The sequence below is a fragment of the Branchiostoma belcheri genome, unplaced genomic scaffold (assembly GCF_001625305.1).
Source record: "Branchiostoma belcheri isolate BF01 breed outbred unplaced genomic scaffold, Haploidv18h27 scaffold78, whole genome shotgun sequence".
Classification (NCBI taxonomy): Eukaryota; Metazoa; Chordata; class Leptocardii; order Amphioxiformes; family Branchiostomatidae; genus Branchiostoma; species Branchiostoma belcheri.
In genome coordinates, this window is record NW_017804442.1 from 1,029,325 (window position 1) to 1,047,331 (window position 18,007).

General features: G+C 44.7%; 1 protein-coding gene across 1 annotated transcript; it reads right to left on the reverse strand.

Moving 5' to 3' along the window:
- Positions 1 to 61: 61 nt before the first annotated feature.
- Positions 62 to 17,896, reverse strand: LOC109485710 (sucrase-isomaltase, intestinal-like). Its single transcript, XM_019789375.1, has 22 exons — positions 17,825 to 17,896; positions 16,646 to 16,800; positions 16,135 to 16,306; positions 15,568 to 15,664; positions 14,706 to 14,886; positions 14,479 to 14,584; positions 13,888 to 14,013; positions 13,178 to 13,309; positions 12,285 to 12,404; positions 10,912 to 10,996; positions 10,236 to 10,353; positions 9,511 to 9,647; positions 8,948 to 9,008; positions 8,463 to 8,604; positions 7,655 to 7,803; positions 7,166 to 7,250; positions 3,506 to 3,562; positions 2,469 to 2,599; positions 1,802 to 1,890; positions 1,245 to 1,294; positions 699 to 896; positions 62 to 139 (listed from the first exon to the last, which is right to left on the reverse strand). The coding sequence occupies exons 1-22, from the start codon at positions 17,894 to 17,896 to the stop codon at positions 62 to 64; spliced, it is 2,541 nt and encodes an 846-aa protein (XP_019644934.1).
- Positions 17,897 to 18,007: the final 111 nt, after the last annotated feature.

Sequence of the window (18,007 nt, forward strand, 5' to 3'; positions counted from 1 at the left end):
GATCGCAAATTTAAATTACATGTCGTCTTTGTGCTGGGTCTAGTAGAAGTTGCCGAGTTGTTTACGTCTGCGCCCAGTTGAACCGCAAGCTCTGGGTGATGGGGAGGTCCATGGCCTGCAGGTCAGTCAGGCTAAGTACCTTTAGGTAATAGAGACAAACATATTAGGTTGACAATTCATGGCTGTTTATGGCCGTATCCTTGAAATTACAGTTGTTTGTTACGATGTCTGGTAGATCGTACAGTAATGTACAAAACAACCCATATATATGTATATACTGTTAAACGGTATGGTTTTAAGCGTGTCGTATAGAGGCTATTCGTTAATACATGCATGATCAATGATCAATCCTGGAATTCCAGAATGGTTGAGTTTTCATTCCCACGAAATGAAACATGTTATAACCCTATAAGATCAGTGCAGTCAACGCAGTTTTACAACAGCATTCAGTAACGATACAAGCTACAAAACTTACCTTGTTATCCGTCGGTGAAGGTTAGACATTCAGGATACTCAAACAACTGGATATGATTTCATTGACTTCACTTATTTGTATATCAATTGATAGTTCGTGCTTATAAACCTGCCTTTCTGACAACTGTCCAGTGTCACTGACGATAGGTAGTGGATGCTACCTGAAACGTCTGACCGTTTCCAAAATCATATCCAGTTGATTGAGTAACTGCTTTTTGGCTTACCTTGTTTTCCCTATCGTACTGCACTCTGCTTGCGGCGACGGTCTGTAGCGGGCCGTTCACGCGACCAGCCCGGACGGTAGGCGTCCCCGTGCCGAGGGCGAGCCCGTAGACCGACACGGTGCCGTACCGGAGACTGGCCCAGTGGTTTGGAGTCGGTCCTCCCAAGGGTAGAGCCACGACATTACAGATTAACTCAGTCTGAAAAGGCAATGATGTCAGGGGTAATATTCGTAACATCTATAAACATGTAATGACAAGCGCACGGAAAAACTCTATCTGATCCTCTAAACGTTTGACAGTTTTTAAAAAGCTGCTTGAGTTACTGTTTTCTCGTTGATCCACTATGTTTTTTTATAATGTTCTCTAACATTTAACTTAAGGACAACAAAAGAAGAAGAAAAAAGTGACATCAAAATGAGAAAAGAAGAGGGATGCATAGAAGGGGAGAGTGGCATCAAGATGAAACGTCTACTATGTTTTCCATGCCTTTCCCCTTATTAGGAAACACACGCTTTACGCTAAAAAGAGACAAGATGATAGTATTACCGAGGATGCACTGAAGTTCACGAACAAGTAATCGTTCCTTTCAATTGAATCTAGGAAGAAACAAAATGGAGTCATTCGGATTTAATAAGACAGTATACATGTAGTGATTTGATAAAAGCAGACCAGAATGCACAACCCTGACCACCCACTACATGACTTGGTACCGGGAGCCAGGTCGGATAGCACAGGGAGGTGTTTGAGGAACTCGGGGGGAATCACGGTGCCCAAGGCACGGACAAACAGACTGTACAACTCGTTCCTCCACTGCACAATTAGACTGTACAATAGCCAAATGCAGACCTAATTTTCTAGTGTTTCATGTCCCACTCTTGTATGTAATTGTCTTGTGCGTTTCTTATACTTATGTGAAGTCCACACAATTCAGGAGTACTATGTACCCCTGCTATGTTGACTGTTCTTAATAAATTGAAAAATTGAAATTGAGAAGTGCAAATTGAGTACTCTACTACAGCTCCAAGTACATGCACGTTCCGTAGGTCCCGAAATTCGTCCTATGTTTGCAAACTTATCATGACGTCATATGATGGCCGACTTACCGACAGCCTCTCCGTCGTCCCAGAACAATGTCCCGGATGCTGCAGACGAGTCGTCCATGGCAACCAGCAGACCCATCGGGTTCTTCCGACTGGGCGGGAGATAGAGTAAAATATGCTGTATTTGCTCGCAAATGCCGACCTATCTAGACCCACAATCAATGTCTACAGCATTGGTGTTTTTTGTCTTAGCAGATAGATAAAACTGGCATTATTACAGCAAAATAACCCATCGGGTTCTTCCGACTGGGAGGGAAACAGAACACAGGATTGAGATTTTCTTTTGTTCTACCAACCAAAACTTGGCCAAAATGATACAAAAATGGTTTTAATGCAATTACTAATCTGAAATCCCGTAATCAATCAGTAAAATGCGGGATAGAATTTATTAAGCACTATTCATTCAAGTCTGTTTGAATTCACCCAGAGATCACAGGCGATAGACATTCGATCGATCGACCGATCAACCAATTAATTAATCAGTTAATCAATTAATCAATCAATCAATCAAGCAAGCAACCAATCAATGGGTCGATCAATCAATCAATCAATCAACCAATCAGTTAATCAACCAATCGGCCAATCAATCAAGCCATCCGTTTATTAATTCATTCATTTATTTGCTGTAAAATCATTTGCTGAAAATGGATATATGATTTTAATCACATACCTGTAGACAGTAGTGTTGGCAGGTTGCTGAGTCGGCAGAATCGTGCCACCTCGTACATGGACGTTAATCTTGTTCAGTGGAGCAGCCAGGGTCACCGTCTGACCTCTGTACTGACCTTCGACCTCTTGACCCTGTCAACATAATATCAGTGAATATATAACACATCAAGTCACGCAGGTCACGTAGCATAGTACAAATTCCTTCGGTGGCGAGTCCTGACATGCCACCGATCTTGTGCCCTTGGGAAAGGCACTTTACACGACTTTCCTCACTTCGCTCAGGTGAAAATGAGTATTGCCCTGTCATGTATTTGTCCCCTGTGTTGGTGGCGGCATTAATATAAGTTGAAAAACTTGAGTGTGCTGCCACCGCCTCTGGTGATTACATGTTGGAATAAAAAAATCGTTCTCTTGTACAAAAACAATGCTAGAATGCTAGTTTATCTTGTGCCCTTGGGAAAGGAACTTTACACGACTTTCCTCACTCCTCCCAGGTCAAAAATGGGTACCTAACTTCGTTTGGGGAGTTAAAAAACGGTGGAAGGAGAGGAGATTGGCGCCGCCTTCCAATACCGTGCCCAGAGAAACACTGCCCCTACGGACCCCTACGGCCTGAAAAAAGACTACGGGACTATGTGACTACATTTACCTTAACCTAACAAGCTCAAGGTTCAAAAACACACACAGTGCTTTATGTGCTTTATGAAACTCCATTAGCGACATACAAGACAGTGGTACAAAATCAAGTATGTAGCTAATCTTCCTGGAGTTAAAATACAATAGTACAAATACACTACATTAAAATTACAACATTATTTACATACAACATTTAACTTAACATTAAAAAGTAACATCACATGTGCCTATCAACATGTGCCTATATACGCATGTGCTCTAACAACTCCTGCCTAAACCTACTCTTAGTTGCTGCTTGTACCTCATGTGGCAAAGTATTCCAAACTGTTAAGGATCTATAAATGAAAGTCTTCTTCAGGGCGTTCGTTTTGGGTTTCATTAAACAGTACAGTGCCAACGTACCGTGTAGTAGTCATACCATGGAGTGTCAGGGAAGTAGGCAGATACTGTTGTGGTGTCCTGCAACAAATAGGAACATGAACATGAACTTTATTGCTCAACAATCGTACAAGGTACAATGTATGGCAGTAATACAACAATAATACAAAACTTTACTTACTACAAACTACTATCTAAACAGTATATGAGTTACAATATGGTCATGTATTGATGATATGTTCTCGCTTATGGAATAAAGTGTATAGAAATTTGCCTACGTAAGGATATATGGAATTTGGACATGATAATAAGTCATAGAATGTATCGTACTGTGTACCAGATTGGGTAGATTTTGTCTTAGTAGTAATAGTCTGTAAGAATGTAATATATAATAGGTGATGTCAAAAGAACAACCGTACACTATTTATTCGTTTTGAAGGATCACACAATTCAAGTTTATATTGCAAAATAAAATTAAAGCTAGGGGGTAATTTCAACAAACTTTCAAACATACTTAATGTTGATGTGCATGAATACAAGGGCATATGGGAAACAGCAAATCCGACACTGGATGATAGAAATATTTTCTCGACCCTGTTGGTCGGTCTAATATCACAGGTACTAGTATTTTGTACTGTTTGGACTATCAAATAAAATGGCATCTTATAGATACGGCTAAATTCGGAATTTTCAGTCAGGTTAAAACAGGTTTTAGTCACACCAGAATCATACACTGATGAGACACGAAGGATGAGGTAGTTGCATGCAGATGTCTTTAATTTTCATTTCCAAGAAAAAAAACTTGATGCAGCCGCCATATTCAGACACGACTAACTGCCCGTTGTGAGTCAGTGCCAGCCCTATTGGAGCCAGAAATCCCGGTTCCTCCTCCGTCAGCATCGCTTTTACAAACGTGCCGTCCCGACTGAACAGGGAAACGCGAAATTCATCACCCACGATGATGTTGTCCTCGCTGTCCGTGATGACACAGTAGGGCTCGTACAGCTCACCAGGCCTCGAGCCAAGCGACCCGCACGTGAAGAGATGACGACCGGTAGGGTCAAATACCTTCACGTTGCATAGGTAAAAGTCACAGACGATGATCTGGTTGATGCTGTTGACGGTCAAGCTGAGGCAGTAACTCAGCTGCTGCTCACCTTGACCTTCGCCACCGAACTTGAGCATGACGTCACCGCTGGGGCTGAGGACGAACACTTCATGCCCGATAGTGACGATGATGCGTCCCGAACCGTCAACAGCGATGCCCCGTGTGTTGTCAACTGTCTCTGCAGCCCCTGTCACCTGGATGACGCGTGACTTCCTCCCCTGTTTGTCCAGAACGTGAATCTTGTGTCCGTCTCCTGTCACCAACAGCTCGCCGTTTGTCAGTGCCGCCACGCACTGAGGTTCGAACCCCAGATCAACTTTCTTCTTGAAGCAACCATTCATGTCCAAAAATTGCAGGCGTGAGTTGTCACGATCAGTTACTACAATGTCCCCTTCTGCGGTGACAGCAAGCGAGGATGGGGGGTTAAACTGACCGTCTCCAATGCCCCTCTCACCTCCAACAATTTTAACGTGTTTTAGACTCCCGTCGCCTTTAGTATTACCGATCGCCACGTTTGGTCGAACCTGCGTAATTAGAAGTGGAGATTTGGACTTCAGCCCCTGGACGCCATTCTGGGGGAGGGGCGCGTCCTGTCGGCATGTCGGACAGTCCAGTTTCCCTACCGGCTCTGCGGCCAGGAGCTTCTCCAAACACGGCTGGCAGAAGGTGTGAAGACACGGCAGCATCTTAGGCTGCTTAAAGTCCTCCAAACAGACCTGGCAGACGAGAAAGTCGTCGGCAATGTCGCTGAATGTGTCCCTCCGAACAAATCACTGACAAATGGAACATCCCAACGTGACGTCACATGTAAATTCCCTCCGACACACCTACAAACGGTCACGCGGTCAAAATAATCAATGAATCGATCACAACTGTTTCTTGAACTTTACCAAAGTTAACATACAAACACGCCCCTGGGCAAAGATGGCGTCCAACGTATTCAGCGACATTGCCGACGTCTGCCAGGTCTGTATGGAGGACTTCAAGCAGCCTAAGATGCTGCCGTGTCTTCACACCTTCTGCCAGCCGTGTTTGGAGAAGCTCCTGGCCGCAGAGCCGGTAGGGAAATTGGACTGTCCGACATGCCGACAGGACGTGCCCCTCCCCGAGAATGGCGTCCGGGGAATAAAGTCCACCTTCCTCGTCGGCAAACTGCGGTCGGACCAAACAGCGAACGAGAAAAAGGCTCGAAAGGTGGAAATGTCCAAAAACTTGTTCTTTGACCCTCCTGCAAGCAACGTGGAGCACAGAGTGTCTAATGTTGTCAGTGGGAGGAAAGAAACAAGCGTACCGATGCCATCTTCACCTATAACTACGCAGGTGCGGCCAAACGTAAAGGCGGGTTATAGTGGCGAGATTGAAACTATTGGGGACAGGGGCAAGGGGGATGGACAGTTTAAGTTTCCGACCTCGCTCGCTGTCACCGCAGAGGGGGACATTGTCGTGACTGATCATGACAACTCTCGGCTGGAATTTCTGGACAAAGATGGCGCGTTTAAGAAGAAGGTTAATCTTGGGTTCTGGCCTCGGTGCGTGGCGGCACTGACAAACGGCGAGCTGTTGGTGACAGGAGACGGACACAAGATTCACGTTCTGGACAAACAGGGGAGGAAGTCACGCGTCATCCAGGTGACAGGGGCTGCAGAGGCAGGTCAAACTACAAAAGGCATCGCTGTTGACGGTTTGGGACGCATCATCGTCACTATCGGGTGCCAAGTGTTCGTCCTCAGTCCCAGCGGTGACGTCATGCTCAAGTTTGGGGACCAGCTGAAGTTCGAGGACAAAGGTCAAGGTCAGCAGTATTTGGGTTCCGACCTTCGCCTGACCGTCAACAGCAGCGACCAGATCATCGTCAGTGACTGTGACAATCACAACGTGAAGATATTTGACCCTACCGGTCGTCATCTCTTCACGTGCGGGTCAGAAGGCTCGGGACCTGGTCAGCTGTTCTGGCCCTACTGTGTCATCGCGGACAGCGAGGACAACATCATCGTGGCTGACCGAGGCAACCATCGCGTTTCCCTGTTCAGTCCGGTTGGCATTTTTGTCAGGCACGTGCCGGAACAAGGACTGGACAGTGTGATGGGACTAGCGCTGACTCAAGACGGGAAGTTAGTCGTTTCTGTTTGCCATTCTGTCAAGATTTTCTTGTGAACGATACCCAAAGGCTTTTACAACTCCTCAATCCTTCGAGTATATATAAGGTTACGATGTTTCTAAGAGTCATTACCTGTATGTTAAAGTCATACATTCAATTTTGCCAGCAAAATGTCATATTATTTGGTAACCAAGCTTCAATTTCTTGTACAACTGGCCTTCAATCTCTTGTATAACTTCCGGCTTAGGACCAAGAGGTCGCGAGTTCGAATCCTACCATGTCACCGATCTTGTGCCCTTAGGAAAGGCACCTAAGAAGAACTTGAATACTTTTACCATTCTGGGCCACCTTTACAGTCAATCACTTCAGGGCATGCATTTTCACTCCTGCGGAGGAAACCCTCCCTTGACTTTTACCTACAAGTTTAAAGCTAAAGCTTAATGCTCCAGAATTTTAGAAATGCAAAATGGTATCGTACCGGTGTTAGTACAGGTGAGATGAGCAGCCCGCTGCCCCACAGAAACTGCCTGTCAACGTCCCACGTGTTGGAGTCGGTAGGGAACCTGGAAAATAATAGAAATTTACGATTACGATAATATTACGATATTGGATTAGGAACACCAAATTTTGGCGCAGTTTTGCATTGAAATGTGTGTTTTCTCAGGTGGGTATGAGATGAATTAAATACAACACAGTGTATTCCACATCACCTTCGGTCCCGGCCCTCCCGCGAGTCTGAAACCGTATTGTACTCTCTCTCTTTCTCTCTCTCTCTCTCCTTTCTTTCTCTCTCTCTCTCTCTATATATATATAGAGAGAGTCAGGCCATGATCGACATATATATATATATATATAGAGAGAGAGAGAGATAGATAGATAGATAGATAGATATATTAACCTTTTAATGTGCTAATAGTTGAAGAATAAAAGTGGAACATACAAATTAATTTTCAAGAGTGTGTCTTACTCGTGTAGGAGCGGCCTGACGACCGTTGCCCCGGTAACGTGGGCGTGGTAGAACAGCGTGTACAGGTAGGGCAGCAGGGTGTAGCGCGTCATCATGACGTCACGGGTAGAGTCGATCATAGCCTGACTGAAGACGGCCGGGTCCTGGTCCTGTAGTGAAACAAGAAACGCCTTTAAAAATAGCCAAGATGGAAATAGATGGTTGGGTCACATATCGTCAGTGTGATGACGATATGTGACCAGCACATAATAATTGGCCAGCTTGGTGACTTGAATAGGACTTATCGAACCATCGAACACCCAACCATCTTTAAGGCTGCAGAAACAGTCCAATACACAATATAAGATCTCCAGGGCACTATTAGCCCAGCCAAAACGTGTCATCACAGGAAATACAAGAAACCTGCACGGTAAACAATTACTAGTTAGTAGAAAGTAGGAAGCTAGAGAGACTAGGTCACTCCGTGAACAAGATGTACAGTTGACATCGAAAATTTGGAGGTACGTAATCTACCTTACAAAAATACAGTCACTGATCGTAGAATTTCTACTAACTGTAATTACTACGTGACTGATGAACCTCTTCAACGAAACAATTACTAGAATTTGATGGAGATGAAAAGGAGACAGAAAGGTTTTCTTTTTTTTTTAAGCCCAAAGATTTTAGGCTCAAGCTAGAAATCATAAGATACTTTATCTGTAACATAACTTGTGAAAAATATAGCTGGCAGTGAGTCATTTGCAAGCTCAATTTTGCCTTCAGGCTCCAGCTATCATGATCAGTTGCACTTTCCACAAATCGGCCTTACCTTGTAGTTCCTGTGGTTGTGGTTGCGAGAAAACGGGTAGAAAGCTCCGAGCTGCATCCACCTCTGACACAGCTGCTCTGTAGTGTCCCATAGAAAACCACAGATGTCCGCTCCGACCTGTGGAGGACATACAAAACGAACACTTATCTTATTATGTTTACCGAAGGAAAGCATCTTGTTTTTGCTACAATTCCTCTTCTTCTAATTTCGTTCCAAACACTGACCTCTGACCTGGCCAATGACCTGATTTGTTGACGTCTCTTCATACTCCTGTCTGGCCATATATATGAATGTGTTTGAGTAAGAATTAACAGAGCAGACCATATGCGAAGGTAAACACTATGCATTTGCTTTTCAAATGTTACCTATCTAGTTTAAATAATTTTACTTTCTTAACTGCGTCAATTTATCAATTGATGCATAAAAAGTCTTTAACGTGTTCAAGTGAATCCCCACTATGTTCACAGCAAAATGTATTATCTTACAACTTGGAGATACCATCAATACTTACGTAGGGGATTCCAAACAAGTTAAGCTCGAACAACCCTGAAAAAGAGACAAAATTATAATTACTGAGAAACTTTACAAATACAATAAGATCGTCCCTTTGTGGAAACAGATAAGAAAACTGAGCTCAAATCTTTCACTGTTTGGAGTCCAACTAGTATGGTTCTATTTTGTGAAAACTAAGGAATGTTCTAGTTTACGACAGCATTCGTGGGACTGTCGCATCGCGTCGTACAACTGTCTTACGGTGGTCGTGAGCGGGTCCTTACCGAAGATGGACCAGGCCATGTCCTCCCAGGCCGCCTTGTTGCTATACCAACGAAGACTCGAGTTTACGACAGCATTCGTGAGACAGTCGTGGAGTGTCGTACAACTGTCTTACGGCGGTCGTGAGCGGGTCCTTACCGGGTATAGACCAAGCCTTGTCCTCCCAGGCCACCTTATTGCTATACTAACGAAGACTTTAGTCTACGACACCATTCTTAGGACTGTCGTGGAGCGTCGTACAACTGTCTTACGGCGGTCGTGAGCGGGTCCTTACCGGGTATAGACCAGGCCATGTCCTCCCAGGCCGCCTTGTTGCTGCCCAGCCAGTGCCCGGCGTAGTGCCCGGTCCCGGGGAAGCTAGACCTGGTGATGATCACACCACGTTTTGTCGGGAAAACTCGCGACATCGCCCTGTGAAACAGACAACGTAAAAATCAGTGTGAGGTCAATGTCATATTGTGTCTGACAGTTGTTTACAGTTTGTTTCATATGCCCTTTATTTTGGTTTACTTTTTGAATGCCCACGATCATGATAACGATCATTCTGGCATACTCATTTTCACCTGACTGAAGTGAGAAAACATGTGAGTAAACATGATGCATTTGCTTTGCAAATGTTACTTTTCTAGTTACATTTGAATTACGATTCTGCGTCATTAGTTATCACTAGAAATGTTATTGGCAGATTCGGCAGAGCGCTGCCTCTGTTTAGTTGATCGAAAACATCAGTGTGTGTGTCTTTAAAGAATGAACTTGAATGAACTTGAATGAACTTTATTGCTCGACAATCGTGGATGGTACAATGTGTGGCAGTAATAAAACAATACTACAAAACTAAACTATCTTATTACATTTCTTACTACAAACTGCTATCTATACATATGTTACAATATGTTCATGTATTGATAATATGGTCTCGCTTAAGTGTACAGAAATTGGCCTACGTAAGCAGATATGGTAGTTGGACATGACAAATGACAGTATTTTTTGGTTACTCACGCGCGTGTAGCGATGGCCATACCATGTCCGTACAGGCTGTGGACGTCATAGTGTTTCCCCCAGAACTGCTGGGCGTCCATACAGAGCGTCAGGTCGTACATAATACTGCCTACAATCGCTGGAATACAGTTCACAGATGGATTTGTAGTTGATTGAATGGATCAGTGATTATGGCTGCTTTCGTGTCTGTAAAGACGACGATATTGTTACGTCTATAATCGCTGAAATACAAAGTGCATATCATCAGTATATCACCCATATACATGAATTCTTACATCTTTGATCCTTTACTGAAATCGTATGTCCATAAAGACCATTGAAGTCATAATATAAGTCATAGCATTTGTCTTGGGCTGCTACAAGGGTCGTACACGATGCTGCTGAAGTGCAGTTTAGGTTTAAATCAATGCATTTATCAGATACAAGGGATTTGGGTCATTTTCGACCCCTCACTGATCAAGCCGCTTGCCATTAGACCATAGACCTCATACAGAGACAGCCTACAATGCAAGAAGTACCGTATCAATTGGCAGACATCATAATCATTACATTAAAATGATAACAAGTTATCATTAATATTTTGCCTTTGTTAATTCAGGCTGTTTTATTTCAGCATATATACTCTCTAGCATCAAAAGATACATCGTGAAAGTAGTAGAGAAGGAGCGTAGCGTACCGGGTTTGTAAGGAGGATAGTTCCACCTGTTGCTCTCACATCCGTTGTTGGACCCGTTCATGAAACTTTTTGGTTCGTTCATGTCCTGTAACAACGTTCACAAAATCCAACTCAAGCATGATTGCACGTGGCATTTGAACGTATCAAGCATTATAAAGATAATGTGTTAACCTCCATGCAGATCTTTGGTGGCTGCAAATACAGTATCAAATTAGCCAGGTAGTATCCATTTGCGAGATACTTACCATTTTCCACGTGGTAGCTGTCTGGCAAATGGATACTGCCTGCCCAATTTGATTCTGTCTTTGCAGCAACCAAAAGATCTGCTTGGAGATTACACATATTTGCAACGTTGTCTATGATGCTGAAGATAATCTACAACCAGTTGATCGGTGACGGTGATTGTAAAATCCATGCGATTTTCAGATCTTCTTTTTTTCCATCTGTGAGACACTCATTGTTAGCCTGGTTACCAAACCTATTATAGCTCCCGAGTCCTACAGCCCCTATTTGCGGAGAGGATGTAGGACTCGGGAGCTATAATAGGTTTGGTAACCAGGCTAACTCATTGTAATATGCAATTCGTCAGAAAAAACTGTTGTTGTATCCTCCTAACTTTAACCAGTGTTACGTTCAACGCAAAGGAACGTAAAATGATAATTTTTATCTGCTAAACTGATCTATCAAATTGTAATCATAAGTATTGAAACAAGTCTACGCACGATCCAGAGCCCGTCGTACGGTATAACGTTGTGGAACTGTTGACAGTGTTCGCTCCACCAGTCTGTGGTGCTGGGCTTGGTGTAGTCTGGGAACAGCGTGGTCCCGGGCCACACCTTTCCAACGACGGGAAAGAAATAAACTGGTGAATATGCTTGGTATGTTATATCATGGAGCTAAAATATCACAAAGAGGGGGCACAAAATTTGCACCCGCCACAGCCTTTTGTTCTGCCGCGCTAGATCCCGCTGTGATTTTTAGCTCTATGGTTACATGTACTTACCTACCTTCCTTATTAATCTCTCAAGCTATCCTGGCGTTGGGGGGACAAGGTAGACATATGTATAACAAAGTGCACAAAAATTAACAATACATTGATATTCATCAAACAAATTTGCATACGGGGGACGATACCGACTTCCAACAACCTTTGACCCAAGCTTTACGTCACACTTCTGACAGGAAACCTTCGAGGAATTGGCCCAGTCTTTCTAAAGAAGACCGGAAGACTGACAGGAAAATTCGTTGTACGGCTTGGCATACTACATGTTATTATCTTCTGTACCGACTTAGTTGAACGTTCCTGCTAAACTGCAAGCCGTACGTGTAAGGTGGTAAATGCAGAGTTTAGCGCGAATGAATAAGTGTCTCACCTCTCCGATGAGGTTGGTCTCTCCGTCAGCCGCCTTGACGAAGACGCCGTCCCGAAGCCCGTCCTGGTACGGGAGGTAGGGCGACCCGTCCCGACGGTTAGAGTTGGTGATGGCTGGGTCCTGTTAGCAGAACAACACGACCGTTAGTACTAACCCTAACACACCGTTAGTGCTAACCCTACCAGACCGTTAGTGCTAACCCTAACTACACCGTACTGTAGCCCGGACTGGTACGGCAAGTAAGGCGACCCGTCCCGCCGGTTAGAGTTGGTTATGGCCGGGTCCTGCACGGCACACAGTGGCAAAATTAAAGAGACGTTGTGCATCATGTACCTCTCCTTATGTCATACCCGGGCCGCGATAACGTTCGATAACGGGTTCCGGACCGGGCCGTACTTTGCGGGCTTCCCTGGCTTCCATAGAACGATCCGAACGCGTTCTGCCCTAATCGTGTGCGCCGCTTTCGAAAATTCGAATACAAAATTCGGACGTTGGAATTGATGTTGTTGCATTTTTAGTTGTTTAGAGACACCAAACTTGGACTCATTTTGCATTGAAAGGCGCGTTTTCTTGGGTGGGTATGACATAAATAAAATGCAACACGGTGTATTCCGCATCGCCCTCGGTCCCGGCCCTCCCGCGACTCGGATCGCCCTCGGCCTTCGGCGGTCGGGCCGATACCTCGGGTGATACGGAATACCAAGTGTCGTATTCTATATCTATCCTTAAGCCGGGACTAAGGCTGCCACTGCCTTCCATCTGCAACACCCTCGTACAGACATTTTTAAAGCTGAAGAAAGATGCAATTCTATGAGCTGTACTGGAGTCTTCTGTGCACATTTGTGAGCACAGACGGACGGACAATTTGGTAACAAATCATCATCAGATCTCACCAGAATAATGATGTACTTCTGTCCATGATCGTGCAGATCCTGCACCAGATCCGGAAGCCCCTGGTACAGATCCTCGTCGTACGTGAAGTCCTTTCTATCCTCCATGTAGTCTATATCGCCATATTGGACATCCTATAACAAACGCAAAAGTTTCGCATTTGATAAATGTTTTCTAAATCAAATTTGAAGATCAGGAAAACTTAAACTCACAGGAAAACTTAAACGTAAGTACTAGATTAAAAGATTAAAAGATTTTAGATTAAAAGATATAGCCCTCACAATTTACCGCAAAAAAGACTAGCTACATGTTTTCAGTTAAAATTAAGGACAAGGTCTGTACCCAAACCCAATTCAAATATGTTAATCCTCATACAAACATTTTACTACTAAAATCACAGTTACAGGTATAACCTACAGATTGATAGCCAGTGTTTAGGTCCTGGACCGGATCAAAATCTGTATAATCGTGCCTGTAGCTGTACCTAAAATTGGTTATTAACTTGTCTTGGTCACTCACAGTCTTAGCCAGGTCTCTGCACATGTTACCAGCACGGTAGTCAGAGGTGGACTGAGGTCCGGTAGTTTATGTTAGCCGAATTTATTGGGTGATTTTATTATGTTAAGATCACTACTAGCTCTAATGCGGAAGAAGCTCCATAGAATTAAACTCCGTGAAAACTGCCAAGAAAAGAGACAAACGCCAGCCTTACATAAGGAATGCCCGTAGCCCGGTTCCGCTCTATGACTTCCCGTAGTACCGCGGTGTTGGTGTAGTTCCACCGGCAAAGCTGGAACCCCAAGCCCCAGTACGCAGGCATTACGGGTCGCCCGATCAACTGAAAGGAATACAATGTCCCTGTGGGCTTTCGTAGTTTGCAAATTGAATCTTGCCGTAGACAAGCTGAGACACGCACACACACGCACACAGGCACACACACACACACACACACACACACACACACACAGACACACACGCGCGCGCATACACACACACACACGCATACAAACATACACACACACACACTCACACACACACTCACACACACACACACACACACACACACACAAACACACAGTAACATGCCTGTCCTCGGTGCTGAACACTATCCAAACACACACACACACACACACACAGAGAGACAGACACATACGCACACGCAAACATACACACACACACACACACACACACACACACACACACACACACACACAGAAATCCAACACCCCGCCAATCACGCGGTACGTCACGGTTGGCATGGCAACCTTCTACATATATTATCTGTCTGAGAAAGGTCACTGACCTCTGTGTACTGCTGCACGACGTTTTCCGGGGAGGGTCCGAGGAACATGTAGAAATCCAACACCCCGCCAATCACGCGGTACGTCACGGTTGGCATGGCAACCGTCTACATATATTATCTGTCTGAGAAAGGTCACTGACCTCTGTGTACTGCTGCACGACGTTTTCCGGGGAGGGTCCGAGGAACATGTAGAAATCCAACATCCCGCCAATCACGCGGTACGTCACGGTTGGCATGGCAACCGTCTACATATATTATCTGTCTGAGAAAGGTCACTGACCTCTGTGTACTGCTGCACGACGTTTTCCGGGGAGGGTCCGAGGAACATGTAGAAATCCAACACCCCGCCAATCACGCGGTACGTCACAATGGGGGCGGAGTCAGCGGCGCCCGGCTGGAGGGTCACGTCTGGAAAACATAATTTCTTTTTCATTTACTTCAATTTTCACCTCAAAACAAGGCTCATACTAACCACTTACATGTTCTGGGTTCCATCAGGGGGGAGATGATACTATCCCATCATCCTTTGCAATACACATTTTACAACACGTGTCCCAGATGGCTGACTGTCAGCACCAGGCATATAGTCTTGTCATGTTTCCTTTAAAAGTGCAGCAATGGCAACAATTTGACCAGTAATTTTTGGTTCTTTGAATTATCAAAGGACTCAAGTAGTGTATGAGGCTATCTGACTTTTGTAACTTATGTACAACTTCTTACATTGTGTCATAAACATTTATGCAAACATTTGTTTCAAAAATGGTGCTCAAACTTCACCAAACTAAAGTGCTTTTCTACAAACTCTGTTGATTGGTGATATTATACATCTTGTGCATCAGAAAACCCCAAATTCACCAAAAAGCACCCATGGGAAACAGAAGAAAATATTATATTTCATATGATTTATGTAATAATCATCAACAAATGCAATTTTCTTCCGTTTCCCATGGGTGCTTTTTGGTGCATTTGTGGGTTTTCTGATGCACAAGATGTCGGTGAAGGTTAGACATGTCGCATGGTATGTTGTATTAACCTTGAAAGCGAGGAAAAGAGGAAAAACCACCACATATCTGCTTGGAGATGACGTACCCATGGCGTTGCTGTTGAGAAGCATGACGCCATTTGCCTTCCCGTCATCCTCCAGGCACATGTAGAACGGGTGGTGACCGTACAGGTTCTCATAGTTCTGTGTACAACGGTTAAAAATATAGGAAAGGGCTGTTGCGTCCAGAACTGTGCATTATCCAGAACCCCCCCCCCCCCAGGGAAAAATCTACAATCGTTGATACATGCATGGAGACTATGCAGAACAGTGCCTGAGCCTAACCGTGGCCCATTCAGGCATAGAACTAGATAGGAACGGTTCTGGATACAAAAAAGGCACATAGTATGACCAAGTTATATTAGCACATACAGTCTAAACTATCTATAATAGTGCGTGCATGCGACGCTGGTGTGTTACTCTGAAGGGCGGTTATACCGGCTATACAGATACAGAAGCTGGTGTGTTACGCCGAAGGGCGGTTATACCGGCTATACAGATACAGAAGCTGGTGTGTTACGCCGAAGGGCGGTTATACCGGCTAAACAGATACAGAAGCTGGCGTGTTACACCGAAGGGCGGTTATACCGGCTATACAGATACAGAAAACTCACCCCAAAAGGGTTGGCACCGCTGGCGAAGATGGGCCAAGTTTTCCAGTTGAGGTCGTGTCTGTAGCGCCTGTGGACGTGCTCCCCCAGTCCGTACAGGTTAGAACTGGCCAGCCGGGTGGACACAGACAGGAACTGGGCAGAAAACGTCAGCTTCCCCACAGAACTGTCGAATCTGGGCGGGGAGACCGAAATATGAGACATTAGTATTGCAACTTTACACTCACGTGGCCATAACGTAAGTATTGTCCGCCATATTGGATGTTTACACCTGGATGTTGCCAGTGAAATTTGAATGTAAAGCTCATTCTACTAGGTTTACCTGTAAAATAATAACGTGACATCATTATTAATAGCAAGTATCATTCCATTGAACCTCCTTGGTAATAGATTATAACTGTTATTTGACAATAATTAATTCCTTTCATGCTCTGTTATTCGAAGATTGTATCTAAACCGTGTGAGTTAGTCATGCCTCCTAAATTATCTACAGAAACATGACGTCATAACTGACATGGTGGCCCCGGTGCTCCTCCTGGTGACCTTGAAGCTGAAGGGCCGGTGTGTGAAGGTCACGCTATATATGGGGTTGTCCGCCGCCTGCCCGGGTCTGGGGACCCTCAGGGCCGCCTCGGGCACCTCGTACCGGGGAGAGGCCGGGTCCACGATCTGCGAAGGTTTTTTAACATCAAGATTAGAAACTGCGTTGTATTGTACTCACAACTGTGCCTATCTAGTTCTATGCCTGAATGGATTAGTGCTACGACCAGTCACGGTTCTGGATAGTCTCTGCCAAGAATGTAGATTTGCCCCAAGCATGGTTCTGGATAGTCTCCGCGTATCAAAGAACGTAGACTTGCCCCCAGGCACGGTTCTGGATACGCGTGGACTATCCAGAATCGTGCCTAGCCTCAGCATGGGTCTAGATAGACCACGGGTCTGGATAAAACACGGTGTTAAGATTTCAGATCATGTTTTGTGACTGCCAACATTACTAGATGTTCAACATGTAGTCTTCAAAGAGGCACATCTTAAAAATCGTTTTCTGGAAAAATTCAGCACAGGGAGGGGCTCAGTAAATAAAAGCAACATTTTATTTAGCAACATCGCTTTCAGTGGATTTTGAAAACTCTGGTAATTAGCGTACGTTTGTCGATGATTCAGTTTTTCTCATAGTGTAAAATATAAGTATCAGGGATTTTCTTCAAACGTTGTTAAAATATTGCGCTGCACAACAAACGAATTGCATCCGCTAGGTTACCAGAAGATTACATGTAACTTATTAAGTAAACAAAGAATGTACCACCAGTATACAATCATACTGACATTCGTAAATAGCTAAGTGACATGGGTACTATATTGTATCTCCAAACAATGTGGTCTAGTTAGCGTGTAAATATTTGAGCGTATCTTATACAAACCGGTCTACCTGTCCTGATAGTTTACACACCTTAATTTTACTTAGAAATGATGCTAGATGCATGGCGAAATGGTTTACAAACCTTCTCGTGCAGTCTGTGCTGTTTTTGCTTTTCTACAACCACCTCCAGCGTCTCGACGTCTCCCCCGTACGGGGAGGGCGGACTTTTCAAGTCTTCAGGAGACCTTAAAATGATTAGATTTTTGACTCCCTATGGGGGTGTTTTACATGAATCTATACTACGCCAGACAGGTAGCACAATGGTTTACAAACCTTCACGTGCAGTCTGTGCTGTTCCTGCATTTCCACCAGCACCTCGACGGTCTTCGCGTCTTCACCGTACATGGTGGGGGTGTCCAGGCGGCGCAGCGTGGCCCTGTAGCCCGCCGCCGTCTGCACCACCTCCCCGGCCACCTCGTACCCGTGGTTGGTCGGGTAGAAGCAGCCGGGCGGGCC

Excerpts from the sequence above, each read along its gene's own strand:
- LOC109485710 (XM_019789375.1), bottom strand. The coding sequence starts at position 17,896 with ATGTACGGTGAAGACGCGAAGACCGTCGAGGTGCTGGTGGAAATGCAG. Across the intron at positions 12,405-13,177 it reads AGAAGTACATCATTATTCTG|GACCCAGCCATCACCAACTC; the intron begins GTGAGATCTGAT and ends TTCTGCTAACAG. Across the intron at positions 9,648-10,235 it reads ATGGCCATCGCTACACGCGC|GGCGATGTCGCGAGTTTTCC; the intron begins GTGAGTAACCAA and ends TCTGTTTCACAG.